This window comes from Glandiceps talaboti, chromosome 17 (genome assembly GCF_964340395.1).
Source record: "Glandiceps talaboti chromosome 17, keGlaTala1.1, whole genome shotgun sequence".
In the NCBI taxonomy this organism is placed as follows: Eukaryota; Metazoa; Hemichordata; class Enteropneusta; family Spengelidae; genus Glandiceps; species Glandiceps talaboti.
Genome location: NC_135565.1, coordinates 7,860,252 through 7,886,862, shown reverse-complemented (window position 1 = coordinate 7,886,862; position 26,611 = coordinate 7,860,252). Strand labels below are relative to the sequence as shown.

The following is a 26,611-nucleotide window of genomic DNA, read 5'->3' as shown; positions in this document are numbered from 1 at the left end:
AGTTTCTAGTTACTTTCTTCCTAAATCAAAGCAAATATAGTGATTTTCTTTTATTCATACTTGTTTTTATTAATAGGGGATAAATTTGATGCAATGTTTATTCGCTCACAATATAGTCATCCTTTGGAAACAGCAGATAATCTAAGAAAGTGGACTATGAACATATGCAAATTAGCTGAGGGGTCATTCTCAGGTCACTCAACAGGTGACTCGACGAATTTCATCTTGAATACTGAAGTGACATGGCGTCCTTTGAGAAAGTGTCGTCTGTGGTTTCAAATGGAGTTATTCCAGTTTCTAAGTACAAGTCTAAGAAGACTGGAGTAACAGTGTGCCATGCGGAGGTAGAAGGACCTTTGGTCAACGGATATTTCTGTTTAGGTGTGTGTACTTCCTAGTTTGCGGAGAAAACATTGTCTTTTCAACATTGCATTTGCAGTCAACTGGGGATTCTAGCCATTAGCGCCCTGGCCCTTTGGGTTCCTTTTGTATTTGCATGGTTTATTTGTTTTCAGTTATATTCAACCACTTCGCACATTTTTATCATCTCTGTAGTGTTCATTTGCCAGTTCATAGATGATAACATATGCAACCTTAATAGTATAATACATTTATGAATCATGTTTGTGTCTTCTGTAACCATAGCAACTGAAGCTCATGATGATGACGGCTTACCACATACTCTGGAGCACCTGGTGTTTATGGGGAGTGAGGAATATCCATTTAAGGTATGGACCCCCTAAGGCAGTTCAAACTTTCATTTTCTTCCCATGCATCCAATATCTCAGTTGGCTTCTTTTTTTCTTTTTTTTTTAAATGTTTAGATTTGAAAATTAAAATTACCTTCAGTGGAGAAATAAATAAATACATGTGATGATTTCAAGGGACCTAAGTAAAATATTGATCGCATAAACATAGATCTCCAGTGATGTCTTATTTTCATAATCATAATTCATAATTCATGAAAGAAAGAGACAGAAAAAAACCCAATGATTTAAATTTTTCATTCATTAAGTTATTAATTCCTATAACCTCCAAAAATAGTCATTAATTTTGAATTATTTTGTGTACCAATATTGCAAATTTGCTCAAGTAAAGACTAGATTTGTACATAGAATTGTTTTTGTTTCATAAATACATGTACTGAAATATACAAATCAAATGTATTTTTTTTAAATAAATGTGAATCGCAAAAGTAAGACCAGCAATTTTTCTCTCCTTTGCACGTTCTTACAATGCTATTGTTGGCATAGCTGCGAGTTAACCAGGAGTGCTAAACTAAACAAAGTAACAAGACGTGTCTAAACATGAGTTTGGTTTCACTATGTTGTAAATTGAATGGCAAATACTTGAAATAGTAAACTAACTAACTGAGAATGAAGTTATAGCTGAGCTCGAATCGTAGCTACTTCAGATAAAGATGACTGAAAACAACCCTTGAAAACAACCTTGTTCAAAACATGGGATCAAAAGTCGTACGTACATTCAAAGAGGTGGGTCAAACCGCTAAATAATAAAAGTCAAGACTCAAAAGTCTACGACTCGAAAAAGGGGGTCAAAACTGCAGTACATATGTATATACCCATTCTATGGGAGTACCAGAGTTTACCAACTTTGCATTAATTAGTAGATTGCTAATCCTAGCTACTTGCCCAATTAACACATTGCTTGGTAAGTGTAAACATCTACTGATCCAACTAATGGCAGTACTCCCTGGTTCAGTAGATGTTTACACTCACTACACAGTGTGTTGATTGGGCAAATTAGCCCATGAGTTCATTCTATTTTTAGCAATCTACTAATTAATGCAAAGCTGGTAAACTCTGATAAGACAGTAATAATGGTATGAAATGAAAATAATATTAGAAATCCACAAGAACAAAATCTATCATTAAATCTATCATTTTGTGATTGACTTTGTGATTACCATATATGGCTTTGTGATTACCGTATATGGCTTTGTGATTACCATATATGGTAATTAGGTTTACATTACACAGCTCCACTCTCCTTGTTGATTTTAATCCCATGGTGATGCTATTGAAATCATGTAATACAGTGGGGTTAAATTAATACATTTAGAATCCCCCCCCCCCCCTTTTGTGTGTGCCAAGCTTCATTGAATTGAAATGTTGAAAGCATTATTCTTTAGGCAAGAGTTTCTATTTTTTATTTCGCATTACCTGCCCAACTCAAATTTTCAGCTCTGACATCAAAATAAAAAAATAATCATCACCTTGCACAAATGAAACTTTCAATACTATACAATGTAGCTTTAAAAAAGTTAAATATTACAGTTCAAAAGTATGAATAAAAATAAAAAATAAAAATGACATGTTTTTATAAGATGTATGAGTACTTGCCATGGTGCATGCCCATACTATACTTTAATACTAGTAGTATTTTTGCATCATTGTATGCAAATGGTATGCAAATAAGAATAGAGCAGAAATTACAAAGATCAAATTTTTTATCACTCCCCATGCCACAACTAAGTTTGCTATTATTATGATAAAGTTTTGCTCTTCATTCTTTTCTTTTTTTAAATAACGTATCTTTTATTTATAATAATTCATCATACTAGGGAGTCTTAGACCTTCTAGCTAACCGATGCTTAGCACAAGGCACCAATGCATGGACAGATACAGACCATACGTGTTACACAGTGACAACTGCTGGAAGTCAGGGATTTCTGAATCTATTACCTGTGTTCCTAGACCATGTATTGTACCCAACGCTAACAGTAAGTACAAATGTTGGTTTCTTTAGAAAAATGAACTTTATGTCAAGTCATGTTTTGAAATGAATTTAAACTTGTGTGTCAACTGAAAATAAGTAAATCCACTCATTACTGCTGTGAGCTTAACATCATGTATCGCAGTTGCTGACATATATGTGTGTTTGTGATGTATTGTTACACTACCAGTCTACAGGGCTCAAAATTAACAGCATTCCTGTGTCCACAGACTACTAATTCTTGTCATGGGGGCTACCATAATTTGTAGGTGGTAGCCCACTCAGGCTACTACTGATTATGCAAAGCTTTAAAGCAGAGATGATTTACAGATGCGAAAGTGCTTTAATAAGACACACACATTGCCAATAGTGGAAATGTGTTTTCAGTTCAGGAATATGGGACTACTGGTCACCATCCTTGGGCGCTACTACTTTCAGAAATTGGTTGCCCACTACGACTACAAAAAAAAAGTTAATTTCAAGCCCTTAATATTACCACTAAGTTGATGCTAATCAAGTACTGAACCAGTTGGAAAATGATTGTTGAATTGTAAATGGTTGATTATTGATACACTCAATATTACTGTTACTTTGTATGATGTTGTATGATGTCGATATATACTACAGTAACTCTAAGAATATGAAATATGAAATAGGCATATGTATATTATCTGTTTAGAGATACTCAGATACAGTATAAAAGTAAAAGTTCAGTCCTGCTTATTTTTGTATTCAGTACACTTTTATTCATTACTGCTTTTCACCTTAAATTAAATTTTTTGGGGATAGAGTAATACATTGTCCTCTTACTTGTATTAAGTCTTGTAAAGAAACCCTACTGCACTTGACATGTGTTTGTCCTTTTACGGTGACTTCCTGCAAGGGTTTATGGGAAAGTGTCTGTTGACGACGTCAGCTTTTAACCACAATCAGATTCTCGTTGCCATGACACTTATTGTATTTATTTATGTAGGATTCTTCATTTATCACTGAAGTCCATCATGTCAATGGTGAAGGAGAGAATGCTGGTGTAGTCTACTGTGAAATGCAAGCCAGGGAGAATTCTGGTGAAAGCAGGTGTCATCTTGAAATGTTAAGAGCTATGTATCCTGGGCATTGTGGTTATAAGGTGAGTAAAGTTTGTGTCTGTCTGCCTCTGTCTGTCTGTCTGTCTGTCTGTCTGTCTGTCTGTCTGTCTGTCTGTCTGTCTGTCTGTCTGTCTGTCTTGTCTGTCTGTCTCTGTCTGTCTGCCTGCCTGTCTGTCTGCCTGTCTGTCTGTCTCTCTATCTATCTATCTATCTATCTATCTATCTATCTATCTATCTATCTATCTATCTATCTATCTATCTATCTATCTATCTATCTATCTATCTATCTATCTATCTATCCATTCATCCATCTATCCCTACATCCACCCATCCATCCTACCAAATTTACCTGCCAACCATCCATGGCCATTTGTCCATCAATCTATCCACCCAAACAACCCACCCACCACCTATCCATCCATCCATAAAAACCTACCACCCTACTAACTATACATTCATTTATGCATGATATTATTAGCACCTCAGACATTATGTCTGAAAATAACAGTATTCCATGCAAATGTATGTAGTGTACTAGAACCAAATATAATCATGATATTCCTTTGCTGATTTTTTTTCATAAAATACAGAAAGAAAAACGTATTTATATTTTGTTTGCTTGTAGTCTGAGACTGGTGGTATAATGTTAAACCTACGTACCACTACAACTAATGAGAAGGTGATACAATACCACAAAGACTTCTATAGACCTGATAATTTATGTTTAATAATTACTGGACAAGTCAAAGCTGAGGATATCTTTACAGCATTACAACCATTTGAAGAGAAAATCATATCCAAGGTAACGTAAAGTGTGTTTTTTGGTTTATTTTTTGGTAGCCCTCATAACATAGGTAATATACAGTGTGTTTTTTTGCTAAGTTTTTGTATGCAAAGTGTGTTTATCAACTCATCAGCATCTCAGTAATAAATACAAAAAACTGTTATCATTGAATATATTGAAGGAGTGAAAGTTTTCCGTAGAAATTTGGTAAGTGTGAAAATGAAGTTCAGCAATTGCTTTGACGCCAGACCCCCCCCCCCTCCCCCCATGAAGTTCGCTTATTGAGCTTCGATGGCATTGTGCAATTGTCCCTAATGTTTTACCTGCACTGTTAAACTGTCTGTTTACTTGCTTTACACTTCTGTATGTTGTTGATGTTGTTGATTCACAGGGAGGTCTGCCACCGTATACCAGACCATGGCAAAACTCTGTTCCATCACTAGATGGCGCTGTTGATAAAGTTGTACCTTATGCCTGTGATGATGAAATCAATGGGATGGTGTACATGGCATGGAGAGGACCACAGGCCAAGGTATTTTACATATGTTAATATTCTGTAACCATGTTGATTCATTTACCAATAATACCTGCATTATATAGTACACACATACACACATACATACATACATACATACATACATACATACATACATACATACATACATACATACATACATACATACATACATACATACATACATACATACATACATACACACACACACACACACACACATACATACATACATACATACATATAATATACATACATACATGTGATACATACATACATACATACATACACACATACATACATACATACATACATACATACATACATACATACATACATACATACATACATACATACACAGTACATGTATATGGATTGGACATACATGCATGCTTACGTATGTCTGTATAGTCTCAGTTAAGCAGCTTCTAGTTGCTGGGGGCTATGTCCCGAGACCACCCCAAACAAGAGTCTGGGGAAACGAGATTTCAGCTTACCCACACAGGAAGTAGCCTCTGGAGCAGTGCATCATGGGGAGTACTTACTTCACGTCCAACATTGCAGGCTGAATGATTGGGGTACCTTCACTACAGATTATTACTTCTCAAGTGACTGATATATATTAATTACACCAAACAAGTCTTGTAAGCCCATTTTTTATGCTTGGAAGAAATGTACTGTCTGACTTCAGTCGCGAGGTAGTTGTGGAACGTACTTTCCCCAGACTCTGGTTTGGGATGGTCTCGTAGAAGCGCCCCCAGTGGTGAGAGTCTGGGTAACCAAGACTAATTTATGCACAATGTGTGCATTTGTTCATGCGTATACATGTAATTCAACTTTCACAACATAATGTTTGTTATTTTTATTCCCCTCCATAGGACCTGTACCTGATGTCAGCCAACATGATACTCCTAGAATACCTAACAGACACAGCAGTTGCTCCATTACAAAGAGACTTTGTAGAAATAGATGACCCATACTGTAGTAAGGTCAGAGTTCAAAGCATTTTATATTCTCTGTGTCATGTGCATGTAGTGAGTAACCAGCAGCTTGATACAATGTTAGCTATTTGCAGTGAGATGTCTTACATAAATGATGTAAGGGGATGCCATGGGAATGTATGGTGTAGAATCCACCTGTGTGTGTGTGTGTGTGTGTGTGTATGTGTGTGTGTGTGTGTGTGTGTGTGTGTGTTTGCGTGTGTTTCAACTTTTGAGTGTCTGTCCCTTGCTCACTTGCTTTTTCAATCTGCCTGTCTTGCTTTCTTTGTATATCTGTCTCTCTGTTTCTGTGTCTGCACAACATGTCTTCTCTATGTCTCTGTCTCTGTATGTATGTATGTATGGATGTCTGTCTGTCTGTCTCTGTCTCGCTCTGTCTGTCTGTCTGTCTGTCTGTCTGTCTCTCTCTCTCTCTCTCTCTTTCTCTCTCTCTCTCTCTGACTCTCTCTCTCTCTCTCTCTTCTCTCTCTCTCTCTCTCTCTCTCTCTCTCTCTCTCTCTTCTCTCTCTCTCTCTCTCTCTCTCTCTCTCTCTCTCTCTCTCTCTCTCTCTCTCTCTCTCTCTCTCTCTCTCTCTCTCTCTCTCTCTCTACATTATGCAGTCAAACTACTGGCTATATTCTAATTCAATATTCAAACTTGCTTCAAAACTAATTCAAATTATATTTTACTTTGTGCTGACAGGTTAGATACTCTGTTATTGAGAACACAGAGTCCTGCTTCTATGTAAAGTTTGACAACGTACCATGTGCCAAGTTACAGTTAATTAAAGAGAAGTAAGTGTAACTAGAACTACAACAATCTTCTACCAACTGTATATCTTAGTCTGTCTCAAGCTGTGCTAAAACTACCTACAAGCAGCAAGTTTCTCTACAGTATTGATCACCGTGTAATCTTTCACTCCCTGATGTTTAATTGTAAACAAAATGTTGATAAGACCAAGGCTGGCTGGTCACTTCACAGATAATATGATATATACACTCACTCACAGTAAACCAACAACTCCACATTTGATGTTTAATTAGCAACTAGAACACAATACAACTTTACAACTTTGTTTATTAAACCAGATTAGATATCCCACAGTGTCCCTATCCTGAATACTCTACTTAAAACTCCACTGGTGAAATGTACACTAATCAAACATCAAGGAGTGAAAGATTATACTGTGATCAATAGAGAAACTTGCTGCTATAGTAGGTAGTTGTAGCACAGCTGGAGACAGGCTAAGATATACACTTGGTCAAACATTGTTGTACTTGTATTCATTAGATTTTGTCCTTAAACAGAAACAGCACACCACAGCATACCACAGCACACCATACCGTACCACAGCACACCACAGCACAGCACAACACAGTACAGCACACCAGCACCACACCACAGCACAGCACACCATACCATACTGTTGCACAGCACAGCACACCATACCAAAGCATTCTACAGCACAGCACACCACAGTGCACCTTACCACACCACACCACACCACACCACACCACACCACACCACAGCATGCTACAGCACACCATGCCACAGCATACAACAGTATGCCATACCACATCACACCACAGCACGCCACACAATCATTTAGTAGACATTAATTTTATTTCTGTTTTCATTTTAGAATGCTGGCTGTACTAAAACTCATAGCAGATGGCACTGAAGCTATTGACATAAAACGTCTTAATAGTATTATACATAAACAAGTTCTAGAGGCTCTGAACAACATGGAGGACAAACCACATGATACATTTGCATTTATTATAATTGGGGACGCCCTCTATGGTGACACACAGGAAGATGTAAGTAGCATAGTAGTATATTTTCTGGAAATTAGAAAAACAAAAGGTGTTATATTTTGGCCAGTAGGAGTGCTGTTTTGAAGCATCTTTTAGGCCGGACATGACAGTTGAACATAATTTCTTTTGAAAAATGGTCATGCCCAATCCAAGTGTTGACGTCAACTCATTTTCACCCCGTCCCAGTATCTCGTCGTATACTTTGCACAAAACAAGATATTGTCTTTGAGCAGAAAATATGGATTATATACCCAGGTCATTCCCCAGGGGGTTATTCTACATCATGACAACCCTTTGCAATTTATTGAGTTACAAACAAGGACTTGGCATATATTGTTTCACATTGATTTTTCAAGTAGGAAGCCATGATAAAATTGTTGTATAAATTAAAAATCCAAAATAAATACCCAATCCTCATCCATATGGCCACTTTAACAGACATTTTTACATTCTTTCATAGTTTTACATGCTATAGAGTCATGATCAAACATATAGTCAATACCATACAGTACATTTTCGTGATTTTTATTTCATAACATGTGAGTTGGTGTCGATAGTACAATGTACATGGTTCTTTATCTGGGGGCATACACACATGACTTTTCACTCTTCACTCTTCACTGGAGCTGTGTGAAAACTTTCAGACAATGCCCACTGTAGTCGGCCACAATGACGTTAGGAGGTATGTCATCTGTTACTGCTACACCACAAGGCCACTTAAGTCCTGCATCATTATTATCAACACGGCATATGAATTCACCTTGACTGTTGAACTTCTGAACTCTCTTGTTACCTTTCTCTGTGATGTACACATTGCCAGCATTGTCAACAGCTGCTCCCTCTGGCCATTTCAGTTGACCAGGCGCTTCTCCAAACTGACCAAACTGAAATACAAATTGGCAGTCTTCATTGAATACTTGTACACAGTTGTTGTTGATGTCTGGTACATAAATCAAACCTTTTCTGCTAGCACCTGGATGACAAGGGCCATTGAGTTCTCCATGTCCACTTCCATATATACCAAAGGTTGATATGTATTTACCACCCTGGGTGTATTTGTAGACACAATGCGTGGTCATGTCAGTGCTGTCACCTACTTCTCCATCCCATTCTGTGACATAGACAGCGCCATCTACAGGGCTGATAGTGATCCCGCGTGGATACTTCAGTTTCTTCTGTCCAAAGCATCTGAGTAGTTTACCATTCTCATCACTTACAACAATTTGATGGTTGTCGTAATCTGTCATGAAATAGTTACCATCGTCAGACACAGCTACATCCATTGGATAGAAGGCCGCCTTAAACTGTGTGAATGTCAAACTTCTTACATATTTGCCAGCCCTATCTATTACTTGTAACCTGTTGTTGTGATGATCAGCTACAACACTTTGTTTCCTTTGATTCATGGTTACACTGATTGGATTATCAAACTCTCCTTTCCCTCTACCAAACTTTCCTAGACATGTAGTCTTCACAAGTCTTCTATTCACTTGAATACTAAAAGGGGATCCTGGAATTGGTTTATCTCCTATTGCCATGGAAACCTGATGTCTACCTTCCATTTCTCCCTTGACAGTGAAAGCTAGTGTACCATCTCTGTTGTCAGTTACTTTGACATCTTGTCTTGTTCCATCAGGTTTAGTCATCTCAGCTGATACAGGTGGTATTGGTATGACTTGTCTTCCCTGTCTGTCTTTGGTTCTGATCACTATGTCACCTGATTCATATTCTTGTAGTGTAGTTGGAACTCTTTCAACAACACACTGTGCTGCACAGATCTCAGGTGATTTGGGTTTCACTGCACTTGTTATACTACCAGAAGTATCTTTTGACTTCTTTTCTTCAGTACATGGCTTTGCAGATTTCAAATCACCCATTGCCATGCCAACATGATGACCGACAGGTCTGAATCCTTTGCTTGGAGTGATGGCCTCCACACCATCTGTTTTTCTACACACCAATCCCAGCATTCCTTGCCTTGCCATATCAGCAGCAGGTCTGAACTCTACCTCTTCGGGTTGGGTTTGTTGTTTGGTATCCATGGCAATAAGACTTTGAATGTGGTAAAGTGTGTCTTGTTTGTTGGACAGCAGCTGGGCAGCACTCCCATGATGCACCAGTGTCTCTAGGTAACCACATGTACTAGAGATATTGCCATGTTTCATCTCCCATTCATCTATTTTGACTTCAGCAGTTTTCATATTCTTTCCATACTCCATCTTCAACTCCTGTACTAGTCTCTTCTCTTCCTTCCTTATTTTCTTTATCATCTTTTCTGCTTTCTTTCTTACCTTCTTTTCTTCTTCTAGACACTTTACTTGAAGTCTATCTTTGGTCTGTTTGGCTTCTGACTTGCATCTTTCAGTTTCTTTTTCTTTGCCTCTCAACTTTGCCACCAATTCTTTCAACTGTACGATGTATTGATCTCCAACATCTTTCAGTTTTCTGTGGACATGTTTCTCACTGCGATGTTCAATCATGGCGCAGTCAGTACACATAGTGACTTGGCAGGTCTGGCAGAAATGTTTGACTTCATTCTCGGGGTGAATGTTACAATACACTCTTTGTTGACTAGTGGTGTTGGTTTCTTTGAACTCCTCAAGTGCAATAATATTGTGTTTTCTAGTTGCTGCAAATTTTCTATGTGCCTTGTTACAAATGGAGCATACATTTGAGCTGCAATCAACACATCTGTATGTTGCCGTGTTTTCTTCACACGCTTCACAAAGCCCTGGTTCTGACACATCACTTGGTTTTGTGTTTTTAACCAGATCAAGCAGTGAATTCATTAAGAAGTTGGCTTGCAGTTCCGGCACGCCCCTTTCTGGTAGTTTACACGGTGTGTCACATGTTGAACAATTTAGTTTGCCAGTTTTCTTGACTAATGTAACCAAACAATCCTGACAAAAGGTGTGTTGACATGGTAGTATTTTGGGATTCTTGTACTGCTCTAAACAAATTGAACAAGAAAGAAAACCCTCACCAAATTCAGCCAGGAATTTGTCCAAATCTGGAGCAGCGGTGGCCATGATGTCTTCAACATAGTCAGCAGTACAATCTGAACTAAACATTGAACTGTAATTGTACTCCTTAAATTTGTTCACATTTTTTGTAATAGAGTGGCGTCGTATTTGCTTTTATCCAAGTTACCATGGAAAACAAACTAATGCACAGTGAGATAAGGGTGCTTTATCAAAGGTCAAATGTCATGGAAGTCAACATAGCATTCTGTTTGGGATACAATAAACCTGGTAGTTGTAATTCAACTGTATATACCAACCCCATTTTATTAACAATGAAACCAATGTTTTTGATGTATGGCTGTTACTAAAAATCACTAAAGGACAAATAAAACATTTGTGTATTACCGATAACCCATCCGACCCCAGTATTTAAGCTTATGACCCTAAACTTTTTTTAACACATTTAAAACAAAAAGATAAGGAATTCATTGTCTTCTTCACCTTCATGCAAGTCTGTTTTCTTTCCCTAGTGATGTCTGTACATATTTCATCAAACTATCACAGCTGGACTATTCTGACTGACATTTTGTTTGTTTTTGGGTGGAAGCAATATCAAAAATAAAAAATAAAAAGATCAAATCAAATCAAATCCAAATTCAAATCTCTACCTACCTATCCTACTTTCTGAGGCCTTGTTATCAGAAACATAATTTTTTTTTGCCGAATAGCAATATATATGTGTTCACAGGCTATAATCTATGTAATATTGTACCTCCATGTACTTAATACTATATAGTGAATCTTAATATGAAACATTTAAATATCAAAGTAATGGGAAACCACATGATTTGTACATAAGACATACTTTTGACATGGTGTCCTTAATACCTAGTAGACCTTGTGACTGTTAGACAAGTGGCCTACTTGAAATACTTTGTCACTGAACTGAATAGACAATAAAACCTACAGTCACTTGTTTACTATAACATGTACATGTAAGTAGGTCAAGTGATCTATATAGTACTTGAAATACTTAAGCGGTAGTTGTCAGGTGTAAAGATGTGTATTAAGTACATGTAGCTTAGGCTGAGAGACAAGTTGTGTGTGTGTGTGTGTGTGTGTGTGTGTGTGTGTGTGCACATGCATGCATGCATGCATGTGTGTATGTATGTATGTATGTATGTATGTATGTATGTATGTATGTATGGATGCATGCATGCATGCATGCATGTAGGTATGTATGTATGTATGTATGTATGTATGTATGTATGTATGCATGCATGCATGTATTAATGTATGGATGGATGGATTTTTACCAGGAATTGGTATAGACTTCAATGTAAATTCTATAGACATCTATAGAATCCTTTCCATAAGGGTGGACTTGATGATTTTAATGTCTTCATTGAAATGTTTAGTTTCCAGCTGATTACAGATTTGTTAACTTGTCTACATCTATATCTCAACTGTGTGTGGTACATCTGTCATTGTTTCTTTTGTGATTGAAGTAAATAGTGAAAATAGAGAATTTGTTTGCTGTGTCAAACTTTTAACATATGTTGGTGTTATAACTTATAGTATAGCTTTAATTTTTTTTTATTACATAAAATTAGCTATTATCTGAATGAAAGACAAACACAATATGATGGGAGAGTGTTCCTTTGGTCAAATGAACTTTAAAGTTTGCAATGATTAAAAAGATCAACAGTTTTGATATTTCCTTGTTATCTTTGAAATAAATGTTGATTGATGATTGCTTGATTACTTGATTGCTTGATTACTTGATTGCTTGATTGATAAGTTTGTTAATGTACCACTTAAAAAAATCAAGTGATTTGATATTTCATTAGCTTTACAATAAACTAATATTATTGATTGATTATTGATTGATTGATTGATAATTGATTGATTGATCAATCAGTTGATCAGCTGATTGCCTTATCTCCACAGATAACTGGCTGATTGATGTATTGATAGAATGATTTGTTTATTTATTCATTTATTCAATTAATGGTTTATATTTTTACAGTTAGAAGGCAGACTGAACCAAATCACTGACTTCAAGAAATTATCTCAGGAACCTGTTGACTTCTGGACCCAATTATTAGACAAGCATTATATCAAACAACCTTGTGTTACAGTGAGTACTTGTGTATATTTTATACACGATATTTTCATTTTATAAACTTTCAACTGTTTAAATGGCTAATGTTCAATCCGAGTCAGTGTCTAGACACTTCAGAAGTGCATCATGCCAATATTTTCACGAATACAGTCCCCAAAACACAACAAATTTCAAAATTGCAGAGAAAGATTTCTTTCTTGTGTATTCATAATACTGGAGTCCAACTTTAGAAAATCAAAAAAAAAATCTGCAAAACTCTCTAAAACTGCAGTTTCATAGATGCTCTTTGAGTTCTGTATGCATGTGATACGGTTGTCTAGCATAATGAGCATCATGTTAATGTGACTCTCTGACTTCAGAACCCCCCCCCCCCCCAAGAGTCAGGTATAATATGATGTCGTTGATTAGAACAAGATGGCTGTGCAGAGAGGCTAGCTGACATGTCCATGGATTGGTTTCAATCAAACCTGGCACAATTTTTTTTTTTTTTTTTTTGTGGGGGTGGGGGGGGGTCTAAATAATAGCCTTATTTCATGTAATCATTACTAGGCATTCTTTCAGTGGGGTATTATAGCAAACATGAATATATTTCACTCAATTTTGTCTCATTTTCTCAACTAGATTGTTGGAGAACCAAACGAAAAACTGATGCAACAAATGGCGGACACAGAAAAAGAGAGAGTCAGTAAGCAAACAGAAGAACTTGGTCAAGAGGGATTGAAAAAGAAAAGTGAAGAATTGGAGAAAGCAACTGAAGAGAATGAGGTAGAGAGTAAATTGTAGTCCTGTAAAATTATTACAAAACAAGATCTTTGTGGAGTTGTAAGATTCACTCAGAAACTTGTTTGTGTATTCATCTACTAAAGGGTTATATTTCCAAATATTTCCCAGACCTAGGTACTTACTTTACTGGTCCCTGCTTACATTGGATGCATATGCAGGTAACTAGTAATCACCTCTAGCACTCTCATTGGCTGAGACAGCTGACCAACCCCCCAACCCCAACCCCCAACCCCAACCCCCCACCCCACCCCCAATTATGAGTTACCTGTCATTTCACTTGAACTGAAGGTCACGTGATGATGCAGAGACCATTGAAGGTATCGGCTAGTCTCTGCCATTGATCCTTCAGGGCGCTTTTTTCACGACTTGGGAATATGAACTGAATATAAATCTATTTACTTGACTAAGCAGTAGTGACCGTCTTTATTTATCAGCCTAAGGTGTACTGTGTCTTTATATAGCAGCCTAAGGTGTCCTGTGTCTTTATTTACCAGCCTAAGGTGTACTGTGTCTTTATTTGTCAGCCTAAGGTGTACTGACTGTCTTTATTTGTCAGCCTAAGGTGTACTGACTATTTCTTTATTTAGTTATTTAGTAAGCTAAGGGTATTGTCTGTCTTTATTTAATATTAGGCTAAAAAGGTACCCCAAAATTGGTCTGACTCTTTTAAGTATGTTTGGTATTGTCTATTTATTTACTAAACTAAGGGCACTGACTATTTGGTAGGCTAAAGGGATACTGTTTGTATCTTATTACTAGCCCATGGGGTACTGACTATCTGTTTTTATTTAGTAGGCTAAGGGGTACTGCATTTATTTAGTTGGCTAAGGGGTACTGTCCATATTTATTCCAGTTTTGATTAAAATCTAATGTGTTGTGTCTATATGTTCAGTTTGATTGATTTAGGCATATTTTGGCTGGCATGGCTGTCCTATGTGTTACATTTTGTAATACAGTCATTTCATTACCAAAGTGACTCCATTGTCCTTCTCTACAACAGATAGAGCCCCCTAGTGATGTGGTTAGTAGGCTTGCTGTCCCGGATACCAGTTCTATACATTTCCATCCAATCAAATGCTACAGCAATGTGACATCACAGTCTGACAGCTGTCAATCAATGGAGATTGATAAGATTCCATTTACTTTTCAACTTGATGACATCCATACTAACTTTGTTAAGGTGAGTATGACATTATACAACATTCTGAACAAAAATATGGATTATATTCTCCGATCGTTCTACGTCACGATAATGCCTGTCTACATCATTGGTTCTGAGTTTGAAATATTAGTCAAAACGTTCAAAATTACCTTTACTTTGCCCAATTTTTCTTTTATAATACTGGTGCTGGTTTAATTATGTTTATTCTCCAATATTTGTCTTCATTCAGCCAGAAAATACTCCTGACCTGAGGGTGTTGTCGCTAGAGAAGTAGTGACAAAGACCCCTTAGGTCATTCGTATTTTCCTTGACTGAATGGAGAAAAATATTGGGGAATAACATCTAATTATGACCCTGATATGTATTTCGCAGACTGACGTTGTTTGGCAGATAGGGGGCTCATAAGCCATACAACCGAGGTTTGCAAAAAAAACCATATCCAGCTATACAGATTTTATCATCTACTCTATGCAGTGGTACTAAAACATTATTTGTCTTACACACAACCACATGAATTGATTGTGAACAATTATTTTATACACAAAAATTTAGATATTGAACAAAAAAAAATCCAAGCCAAATCATCCAGCAAACAGATAAAATTACATTTACAATTTCCAGTAATGATGATGTGATTACTTAATATCATGTTAGCAATCTCAACCCTTCATGTAACGTTGGTTCTAACCTATTGATGTGGGTCTCTACAACACAGTGGGTCAAATTAAACTTCTAAAAAGAATTTTCACAGTCTTTCTGGCCAAAGCTAAAAAGTGTGAGGGAAATGCTAAACATAGGGGAGAGACAATAGTTAAAATCCTCACGTCACTTGACTCTAGGTGAAAATTTATTTTTCCCATAAAGGTAATATAAATAAAATCTGATCTCTTTGAGTACTTTTCTCACATATATTTCTAAACATATTTTTCCAGTTTTATGTTACCATGGATACATCCAGTTTACCTCAGCATCTTCGTCCCTATCTGACCTTATTTTCAGAGGTCATCTTAGAGTCACCAGTTCTTCGTGATGGAAGTAAGTCAAAATATTTTGTATGAAGAATTTGTAATTTGTGTGTACTTCATCTTCTACGGTTGCCAGCCACCTTCAACATATTGAAGATATTGCTAGCATTGTCCACAACTTATATATGTACATGACAGTGAAATTTTAATCTGATTTTAATTCATTTTAAGTCACTTCACTGGGATTTCATCTGTTTGTGTTAACTTGTGTCAAAATGTGCCCACATTGTGGAGTGGAGCAGCAATGGGGCCTCAATATGCATGGCATCCATGGTCTATAACCATTCATAAATTTATTTTAACATCTTTTTCATCTCGGATTATTCTCATCGGAGGCACCCAGTTTCACCTGAAGTATTTGCTAAGGCATAGTTTGAAGTGAAAGACTATTGCCATCAACCAATTACATACCATCAACAAAGAGAAGTGCAAAAATGCTTAATTTTAATTCAAAAACGTTCCAAACAATAACAATTTGTGAATTTGAAAATAGCAAAATTCATGTATTTTGAATGTTGGCGCATGTTGACATAGGTTGTATGCTGTGTGTGTTATGTCTTTTTACAACAGATATATCTGTGAGATTATTTTGTTTATCTGTTTGTGTGTAAGAAATGCCATAACTCAAAAGTGAAATGCTATGGTAGCTTCAATTTCACTGTATATCTTTTCAGAACTAATACCCCATGATGAAGTGATAACACAGTTAGCAGCTGATACCCTTGCAGTCAGGGCATTTCAATGGTCCTATTAGTGAAATGCCAAGCTAACTCCAATTTCACTCTATATCTTTTCAGAACTAATACCCCATGATGAAGTGATAACACAGTTAGCAGCTGATACCCTTGCAGTCAGGGCATCTATTGGTGTTAATGGTTGGCGTTTCAGATGTGGAAACTATGAACAACTTGTAGCACTGACAATGACAGTAAGTATCTGACTTGAAACGTTCTAGTCACATGGTCAAGAAGTTTTGGAAAACAAATTACGCATACCACACTTGACATTGATTTTTTAAATTGAACTTTCCAAAGAGTGCAATTGTTTATATACAGGGGTCTTATCAATTGAGTTTATCTTGAAAATCACAGTTGTGTCTATTCCTTTCATACTGGTCATGTGAATTACATTGTAGATACTAAGGCTTGCAGGATACACATATCAATCAAAGTAGAACACATGACTAAGTACGGTATAGAATAATAATAATAATTCATTCCACATACAATTTGATTACAGAACAGAACAAAATGTCCTTATGTATATACAATAAACGTGTTATTCGGGAAAAGGGTGTGGAAGTAGTTGTTACACAACTAATCGAGTTCTCCCATCATAAAACATATGACACTCATCATTAATTTTGCCATGTTTCAATCATGAATATTTCAACGTGGTAGATGATACATGGAAATACACTGAAATTACAAAATAAATTACAGAGGTCGCGTTAACGCGTTATTTGTGCGTATTTGACGCACTATTTGACACTTGGGACGCCTTTTTTTGGATGTATGCGTCACTGGGGACGCGTCATAAACAGGGGACAAATGGAACTTACTGTTGGCAAACGTACGGTTATCATCTTTGCTTCGAAGTTGTAGAACAGACATCGTGGAATTAGTCAGTTCTGATAGTAACTATTTATATGTGCAGTGTGACCTGTGAAATTTGAATATGACCCATCGTATATAAAACGTTCCAACAGTTTCATGTGCCCCATGACCATTTCCTGACGTGCCGAGCACGTCTTGGGTAGTTTAGAAACTACGTAATATTATAATTACTTATCCACGTGATTAGTTACTTATTAACAGACATGGTTTGGCAGAGTTTCCATCGATAGCACGGCCTTGAAGCATCTTTCCTCACGGGCGAAGCGATGATTAAATAGACCACAGCGGTGGACAGTAATCTATGCTGAAGCCTTCACGTTGATAAATTTATACTGCCACGTCACCATTTCATTCTCATTAAAACTGAAAATTATTTTGAGCTTCGTTACGGGATCGAACGCATTACGTGAATTTACAGTGAACACGGCACACGTAAAGGCGTCGTTCAAGAATAAACGATTGCAACGTAGCGACACAAAATTTGTATCGAACTTTTACAACTGTGTCTCTGTCAAATTGAAGTTCACGCTGTCGTTCATACTTCATCATTCATGTCATGGAACTTAGTTTATGCATTGCGGTTTTGTATCATGGGGTAGTTTTATGGTCCGACTCCAAGAACCGCCCTACCATTAGCTCTGGATTTATACGCTATGGGGTTTCGACACGTCTTCTCCCACTCCGGAGTTCTTTCTCGGAGCACATATTTTTAGAGAGTGATTACCATAGAAAATCGAAAGTCGAGAAAGATGAAGTTAAACCTCTGTATAGCGTATTCTTGCATATAAATATTTTCTTTTTGGAAGTACAAACTATGTACTTGTAGACAGTGAGCGGGAGAATGACACTGATGTGTTCATGTACATGTACAATGTATTTACATTTGTAACGTATTTAGTGTACATCTGAAAGACATGTAGTGACAGTGTGCATGCAAATTTGGAAAAGACGCACCGTAATAGGATTTTGACGCTAATTTTGGCAGGAACGCGTCCCAGCGACGCATCAGAAAAAAAGCTACCGCGACCTCTGAATTAAACATGAGCTCTAGATCCTGAAACAACCAGACTGTAGACATTTTCTAAATTCCTGCTTAAAGTCAAGAGTACAAGACCAAGTAACATTTTCTCTCTCACAGGTTGAAAGAGAGAAATACTCAGTTGGTGTACAATGGTTGCATGAATTACTTTATCAGACTCAGTTTACTAAAGAGAGATTAAAGATAATCTCAACCAAGATAATCAACGATGTGGCCAGGGTCAAACGTGAAGGTCGTTCTGTAGTTGCAGCTGTTTTACGAGATTTAAACTTTCAGAAAGGTTAGTTGATCATGCTTATTATTATATACACTGACATGATGAATTCCAGATAATTAACATTGAAACTATCCCATAATACATGCATAATAACTTAAGTAAACAACAGCAAACTTCAATTGCATGATATAACAAATATGAGATTTAAAAAAAAATAATGTGTGTGACTGAACTGTACATGGAAAGAAACTTTATGGATTTTGCAAACTTGAAATATAAAAAACAGTAATGTCGACCAGAAGGAGACATCCAACAAGATCATTTGCATGATGTAAACCAATCTGATTAAAATCTGATGTTAGATAGGCTGGTTTTCCTGTGTTTACCTTTATTCCATCGTTATTGCGTCTTTTACGTTAGTTTTTTTTTTCCTGGGCGAACGCCTTTCCAACAATACACCTTTCCTTTGTTGGAAAGGCGTTTGCCCAGGAAAAAAAAAACTAACGTAAAAGACGCAATAACGATGGAATAAAGGTAAATACAGGAAAACCAGCCTATCTAACATCAGATTTTAATCAGATTGGATGTAAACTGACTATGAGAGGGTGTATGAACATTGTCATAATCTGTCAGTTGTAAAGGTTTTAGAGAGAAGGCAAATATGTCACAATTATTTTAGATGCAGTAGTCTCAATCTTGTTCATCTTCATGTTACCACATTCTAGTTTATGCTAAAATATAATTATATTTAATATCTTTCTTTGACAGAAAGTAACTACCATACATCCAATATGATGAGACAACATAAATTTCTGTCAAGTCTGGTTGACAAACTGGAAACCAATCAGGTTGAGGTAAGGGAAAGAATTCCGGAAAATCAGATTGATATTCAGTTTGAGAATCATTTGGTGTCAGGTTGTTCAAGTTATGGGTGGAATGACAAACATGGAATCTGCCTATGTATTGGTTGTGTAGTCATGGTAATCAAATTGTTTTAGTGACAGGCTTAGAATTTACAAGTTGCCAGTTGGAACCACACAAGCATATTTGTATCCATAGTCATAGTCATATTCATCTTTATTCATATTCATATTCATATTCATATTCACGTTTGTATTCAGTCATATTCGTATTCACATTCATAATCATATTCATATTCATATTTGTATTCATGTTCATACTGCAGCTTTTGATCTTTGTCTTGACTGATTTCTATGTAGGTGATAAAAGAATTGAATGAACTAAGATCATTCCTGACATCACCAGCTAATATCAGAATTCACATGTCAGCTGATGTTGAGAAGTTATCATCCCCACTATCACCATGGTTACAGAGCTTTGTGAATGAACACAAAGAGAACACTGATAAACAGTAAGTTGATGTAGCTTGTCATTGATGTCTTGCCAAAGAGAGAAAATTAAATCATTCTGACCCAAGTATGGGTTTTGCAGACAAGATTTGTACAGCAGAAGAGCCTGACTTTATAAGAGTCTGTTATCCAAACTAGTTAACTTAGCAGAACCCACATGAGGGCTGTAATGGTTTTATCATATATACACGATGTAGTGGCACAGATACATTTAAATCACTTGATATTGAAACATTATTTTAGGTGCAAATATGTATAGATAGTAAAAAAAAAAAATCAACGTCAGATCACTGAATGAATGTTTATTGACAATTGTGTCAATTTCCATATTTGGGCAAAGGGTGCCAAGGAGCAGCACAGGTTCAATTCACACGCTTTTCATTAAATTACATAGGAAACAATAATAGGTATTTGATAAACAAGTTACGCAATGTGATTATATTGCCAGCATGAGCTAACACAGTATAAATCAACTGAATTATTCAATTGTATGTACTTTTGCATCATGCATGTCTGTTAATTAAAACTGTTTATCCGCAACAGCAGATTCCATAAAATGTAAACTTCGCATTCACATAGCATCGTGTTTGTGGAACATGTGTGTTCATTTGCGTATACACGTATGTAACAAGCACATAATCATTGCTATGTAATTGCATATTTATTCCTTACATGTATATTTCAGTTTAATGGTTGGCAGAACGTCTAGTCAGTTGTTGATTCCAGCTGAATCATCTGAGTGTCTAGGGACTATCGTTGGTGTTGGTTCTGTAGAATCATCTTATCTAATACAAACCATACCCTGTGTAGATGACTATAATCATGTAGATCTACCAGCTATCATGGTGTTTATGGAATATTTATGTGCATTGGAGGTGAGTAATCACAAACATGTATAGATCTACCAGCTATCATGGTATTTATGGAATACATGTATTTATGTGCATTGGAGGCGAGTAATCACAAACATGTAGATCTACCTGCTATCAGGGAGTTTGTGGAATATTTATGTGCATTGGAGGTGAGTAATCACAAACATATGTAGATCTACAAGCTATCATGGTGTTTATGGAATATTTATGTGCATTGGAGGTGAGTAATCACAAACATGTATAGATCTGAGGTCACCATACAAATTTTTTATGTAGAGGTTAAAATATCAAAATTAAGTCATTTTACAATCCAATATGGCCGCAATCCAATATGGCCACTAAATACTTTGCACTATGGGAATAGAAAATACTGGAACAGTAGATTTATATCTGTAAAAACAATAGATGGACCCCAAATTTCTTTTATTACTTCAAAAGGATCAGAAGCACGCTTCCATATGGCAAAGTTTGGATAGAATTGATTCAGAACAACTTTGGTTTTCAATGAAATTCCTCCCAAGCCGCATTCTACATGTACCTTAAAGTGGCCATATGGATGAGAATTTGGTATTTATTTTGGATTTTTGTTGGATAAAACAGCTTCACTATGTTTTTTTATGTGAAAAAATAATGTGAAAGAACATTGACCAAGTCCGTGTTCATAACTCAATACATTGCAAAAAGATGCACAAAGTGTAAAAAGTTTGTTATTGTACGTACAATAACAAACATTTTATATATTGTTTAATGTTTTGCAGTTTATTGAGTTGCGAACATGAACTTGGTAAATGTTATTTCACATTATTTTTTCACGTAAAAAAACATAGTGAAGCTGTTTTATCAAATAAAAATCCAAAATAAATACCAAATTCTCATCCATATGGCCACTTTAAGAAGTGAATGTTACTTAACTGAGAGCACAACCATCAACTATAATGAGCAATTACAAAGTCAAACTTTAATTGATAATTATTATTATTATTTACACAGGGACCAATGTGGCGTCAGATCCGTGGCCTAGGACTAGCCTATCACTATTCAATGTACTGTCGTCCTTCTGAAGGTCTACTCTACTTCCTACTGTACAAGTGTACACACGTCGTCAATGCATACAAACAGGGCAAGGAGATTGTGGTAAGTTAACATAAACCACACAAAGGGAATTAAACACATGGACTCGAGGTTCATTAGTCCAAATGAAAGTTACTACTCATAAAGTCCAAAGATGAATTCCAATATGCCATATTTTAATTCTCAGAAAAACAAAAGATTTTATAGTTTGGCCACAAGCAGTGCTGTTTGGACATCGCTATTAATTAAGCAGGAAAGGAGCCAGGCTATGATGAATTTATCCTTTAATTACAATGACGTTTTTTTTTTTTTCCCTGAACATCACCTTTATTAACCTGCAGCTCTGTTACATAACCTTAATACATTTACTTGTTATTTTAAAATACACACACACACGCACACACACACACACACACACACACACACACACACACACACTCACACACACACAGAGTAATTACTGTAATGTCAGTCAGTTTACAGTGTTCATATTTATATTATTTCAGGAAGGTTTCTTGAATGGTGAGACAAAGTTTGATGAAGTTCAGTTGGAGTCTTCTATCAGTAGTGTATTATTTGAAGTGATAGAGAGAGAAACAACAGTGTCCGATACATCTATGGAGTCTATGATGAACTATTTCAGAAGAACTGATAAAGATTACAACAGGTAAAATAACGGTGGCTGAGTGGTTAAACCACTTGCCTCTTACCACTGCAGTTGGGGTTTGAACCCATTCAGGGTTTGATTAAATTTAAATTTACCAAGCTGTAAGTAAGAAGAGCGTCATTCAGTTTGACTCTCTACAGAACAATGCAGGTTTTCCCTGTGGTACTCTAGTTTCCTCCTGCATGAACACTGAACCCATGAGGGATGGCCCTCACTGGACTTCTTGGGAGACAAGTCTCTGTATGCTTAACAACTATCCAGTATAAATAAAGATTATTATTAACATTAATTGCAATATATGACGGAACCCCTTAATGCTTGAGTGAAAGTGTGGAGTACTTCTGGTATTTGCACAAGAGCTTGCGATTAGTCTGACACAACTAAAAAGATGATTTCCAATGTTTACATGTTTTTTTCTGTTGCATCAGTAAGCTGGGGAGTCTTCTGTGTTTGTGTTGAAGTCTTATGCTTATAACAAGTAATCGCCATACAATGGAAAAAAATTAGACTAAGCACACAACGACTCTCTATGTCAGTGTACAAATGCAAAGAATGCAATCAACCCCAACAGATACCAATCTAGTTTACTAGGGCCAATGTTTTCAGACTTAACTGCCAAATTTGTTGATTTATACCCAATCATTTCGTATCCTAGTGATTTACGGAACCATGAATAATATATTCGCTGAAATTGATAAAGTTTTAACTACCTCGAATTTCAGGAAACTACTGCAAAGATTATCAAAAGTCACTATCAATGACTTAAAAATGGTTGGTCAGAAATATTTTGCACCATTGTTTGACACAAGTAAAGCCAGATGTGCTGTGTGTTGTAATCCCTCCAAGGTAGAAGAGATCAGAGAAGGGTTCAAAGGGTAAGTCATTTGCATAATTTATGCATCATCTACGAGGTCACAGGTCATATTACAGTCATATGACCTAATAATACTGGTACAGATTCGTGACAGTACATAAGTTTTTGTGTCTTTTAAAGGTGAATACCACTTCAAGAAATGAAGGCATGGTCATGAACTTTTGGTGTTCTGTAGAGTTATTTCTTGGTTTCATCACCTACATTATGCATGATTTCAGAGAAACATCAAGTTGAAGTTGTCCCTCATGTTGGGATCTTTACTATGGGCCACATTGCATCATGGGAGTCAGCAGAAATGTTTCTGCAATGGTTGAACAATGCATATATATATATCTGAAAGTAATAGGCACTTAGGAGTCATGAATATTCAGTGTTCACCTATTGCATATTCGATTCAAGGTTTATACTATATTGCTCACAGGTAGTATGTAAGGTACACCGTGACAGGGCGCCCTCACACATTGGTCAGTATATCTTACAGTCTAACTCGCAGGGTGATTGCATTCACATAACAGAGGCACTGCTACCACCCATCCACTGTAATATGCTTCATTGAATCAACAAACGTTTTAGTTTGTGCCAATTTCAGTAAACTGAGACCTCAGTTGCCAGAGTAGTATCACATTTAATAATAATATTGTTTTTGTTTTCACAGATTGTCCAGAGAACTCACTGTGATGCCATCTGTAGAAGAAGGCTTCCCTTAAACCTTGTCAAGGTCAAGGTCAAATGTCAAGGGTCATATTCAGGAGCTCAACCAGATGAATTTCAATCCTTTACCTGTTACCTTAGAGTACATTGTAATATTGTTTAGTTTATTATTTCATATAAAGCACTCTTCTACTATAGAAGTTTAAGGAAAGTGAACTACAAAAACCTATAACCTAGATTCATTGCAAACCAGAAAGTTTCGTCATCTTCTAGGAATACTTTCAGTCCATACTTTGGGATGATCGAACAATGTCACACAAGCTCAACAAATGAACATCGTTCATTTAGGTCAAAACCCCTTCCCCTCCCCCTAAATGGACGTTCACAAGTGCGACATCAAATGTTTATACATAATGTAAACTGTGATAAAATCTGTAGTGGTCATACCACTACGATCGATGTAATGTAAAACATGATTGTAAACATATTAAAATACTACCAGAAACCCAGCACTATATATATATTAGAAGTAAATTTTTGTCAACTTATCAACATCTCAGTATTAAATACAAAGTTTTCCAGCGAAATTTGGTTAAAAGGGCAAAAATGAATATTGGCAATCGCATTGATGCCAGACCCCTTCCTCGTAAACGAACAAAGTTTGCTTGTTAAGCCTGTGTGACATTATGCGATCCTACCTTAACAAGTAGGAACATCAATCATTCAAGGCAAAAGCCAATATAAGTATGAGACAAAAATGACTTTAATATTATATAAGTATTTAGAATTAAGATTCAAATGATGTCTCAAGTTAGGCTATTTTACTTAATAACCATGAGAGACAGGCATCAACATTACATTGCTTCCAAGCGCAGTATGAACAATGAACTACTGCAACATATTGACATTACCAAAGTAAGTTTGTTCGTTTGGGACAAAAAATTGTAGGGTCAGTTCAAAGGTCATCTCTGGTTTTGTGAGTATCATTACTGATAAGGTCTATAGCAAATTTCAAATTTGTGGCTTGTATTTACAGAGGTTTTTTGTTAGACATCACTCTGTGTATGATGATGACATCCAGTATTTGCAGCGATGAATAATAAGCCGTTTTTCATCTCGCGGCAGATCTCGCGAGATCCCCGTATGGGCCATTGCATCCATAGCAACCACTTTAGGGTGGTCATAGGTGAAAGTGTCAAATGCTAATCAACACTGTTGTTCTCAACATCATCACACATGGCCTTGGCAAAAAATTGACCATGATCACATGTTTGACAACCATTGTTGCTAGGCATATTTGCATATCTCACGACATCTGCAAAAAGATGTAAAATCACTTATCCCTGTCATCAGCATTATCAAAATAAAGTGATATACAACTTTACCACTGTGTAGGCAATGTTGTGACTACTATAGCAACATCTGCATCAACACATCAGGACAAATTCAGTTATGTATCGATATATTGAAGTACTTGTAATCATCGTTCATACTTCAATTGGAAGCTCTGTAGTGATAAACTAGAATAGTGTAATGAAGATTACATAAAAATATATTATCAGTCAAGCTTTACAAACTTAAGTTTATCCTCTTGCGGTGAGTGTCTATCATAACATTACTAATTTTCTTTTAAATAAAAGAACACATACAACCCATTTCTTGTTACTGTTACATGCAACCACAGAAACCAATAAGAAACCACATTCTACGCTTCATGATAGCAAGATCGCAATTTCTTGTCACATTTTGTGTAAATAAAGTAAACCATTTAAACCTACTGCAGAGACACGGTGCCAATGTTTTGACATCTGCATTTGATGTCTGCATCATCATGGGTCAGCACAGTGGCACATTAGGTCATTTCATTTAGGCAAAATGTTGCAAGACACTATTGATTCAATCTTAACGTGCGGTGTTACCATTCACCTACCTATTCCTAGTACATTCGGCATGGCTGACTGTAAGTTCAGATGGTAATTTGTAATTACCTATTTTTGCATATATCGACTTTATTGCCGAGAAATTCTTGTCAGTCCACATTCCAAATAAACAAACTTGAAAGATGAATTTGGTTATCAATTTGACCAATTGATCGTCAACTAGATGTGCTTGCACAGACCACATGATATGACCTGGAATGAGATATTTTCTTCCAGCATGATTTGCAGCATGGCCCAGACCACCTGATTTATTTGGAAAGAAAATCCTCAGGTTCTATATGTGAATGAAGAATAAAATATGCAATTATCTTCAAAT

At 36.3% G+C, this 26,611-nt stretch overlaps 1 protein-coding gene across 1 annotated transcript; it reads left to right on the top strand.

The window, feature by feature from the left end:
- Nucleotides 1–223: 223 nt before the first annotated feature.
- Nucleotides 224–26,559, top strand: LOC144448313 (uncharacterized protein C05D11.1-like). The gene is made up of 22 exons (XM_078138501.1): nucleotides 224–381; nucleotides 646–728; nucleotides 2,585–2,743; nucleotides 3,710–3,865; nucleotides 4,450–4,626; nucleotides 5,000–5,140; nucleotides 6,001–6,111; nucleotides 6,806–6,897; nucleotides 7,746–7,923; nucleotides 12,913–13,023; nucleotides 13,630–13,773; nucleotides 14,792–14,971; nucleotides 15,886–15,988; nucleotides 16,776–16,906; nucleotides 18,733–18,917; nucleotides 19,623–19,704; nucleotides 20,071–20,222; nucleotides 20,906–21,095; nucleotides 22,083–22,226; nucleotides 22,670–22,830; nucleotides 23,553–23,705; nucleotides 24,360–26,559. Exons 1-22 carry the CDS (start codon nucleotides 243–245, stop codon nucleotides 24,409–24,411), a joined length of 3,024 nt encoding a protein of 1,007 aa, XP_077994627.1. The 5' UTR covers nucleotides 224–242; the 3' UTR covers nucleotides 24,412–26,559.
- Nucleotides 26,560–26,611: the final 52 nt, after the last annotated feature.

Bases quoted from the DNA above. Each gene is read 5' to 3' on its own strand.
- LOC144448313 (XM_078138501.1), top strand. From the start codon at position 243: ATGGCGTCCTTTGAGAAAGTGTCGTCTGTGGTTTCAAATGGAGTTATT. The intron at 15,989-16,775 runs GTAAGTCAAAAT...ATATCTTTTCAG, and splicing joins ACCAGTTCTTCGTGATGGAA to AACTAATACCCCATGATGAA. The intron at 18,918-19,622 runs GTTGATCATGCT...TTTGACAGAAAG, and splicing joins TTAAACTTTCAGAAAGGTTA to TAACTACCATACATCCAATA.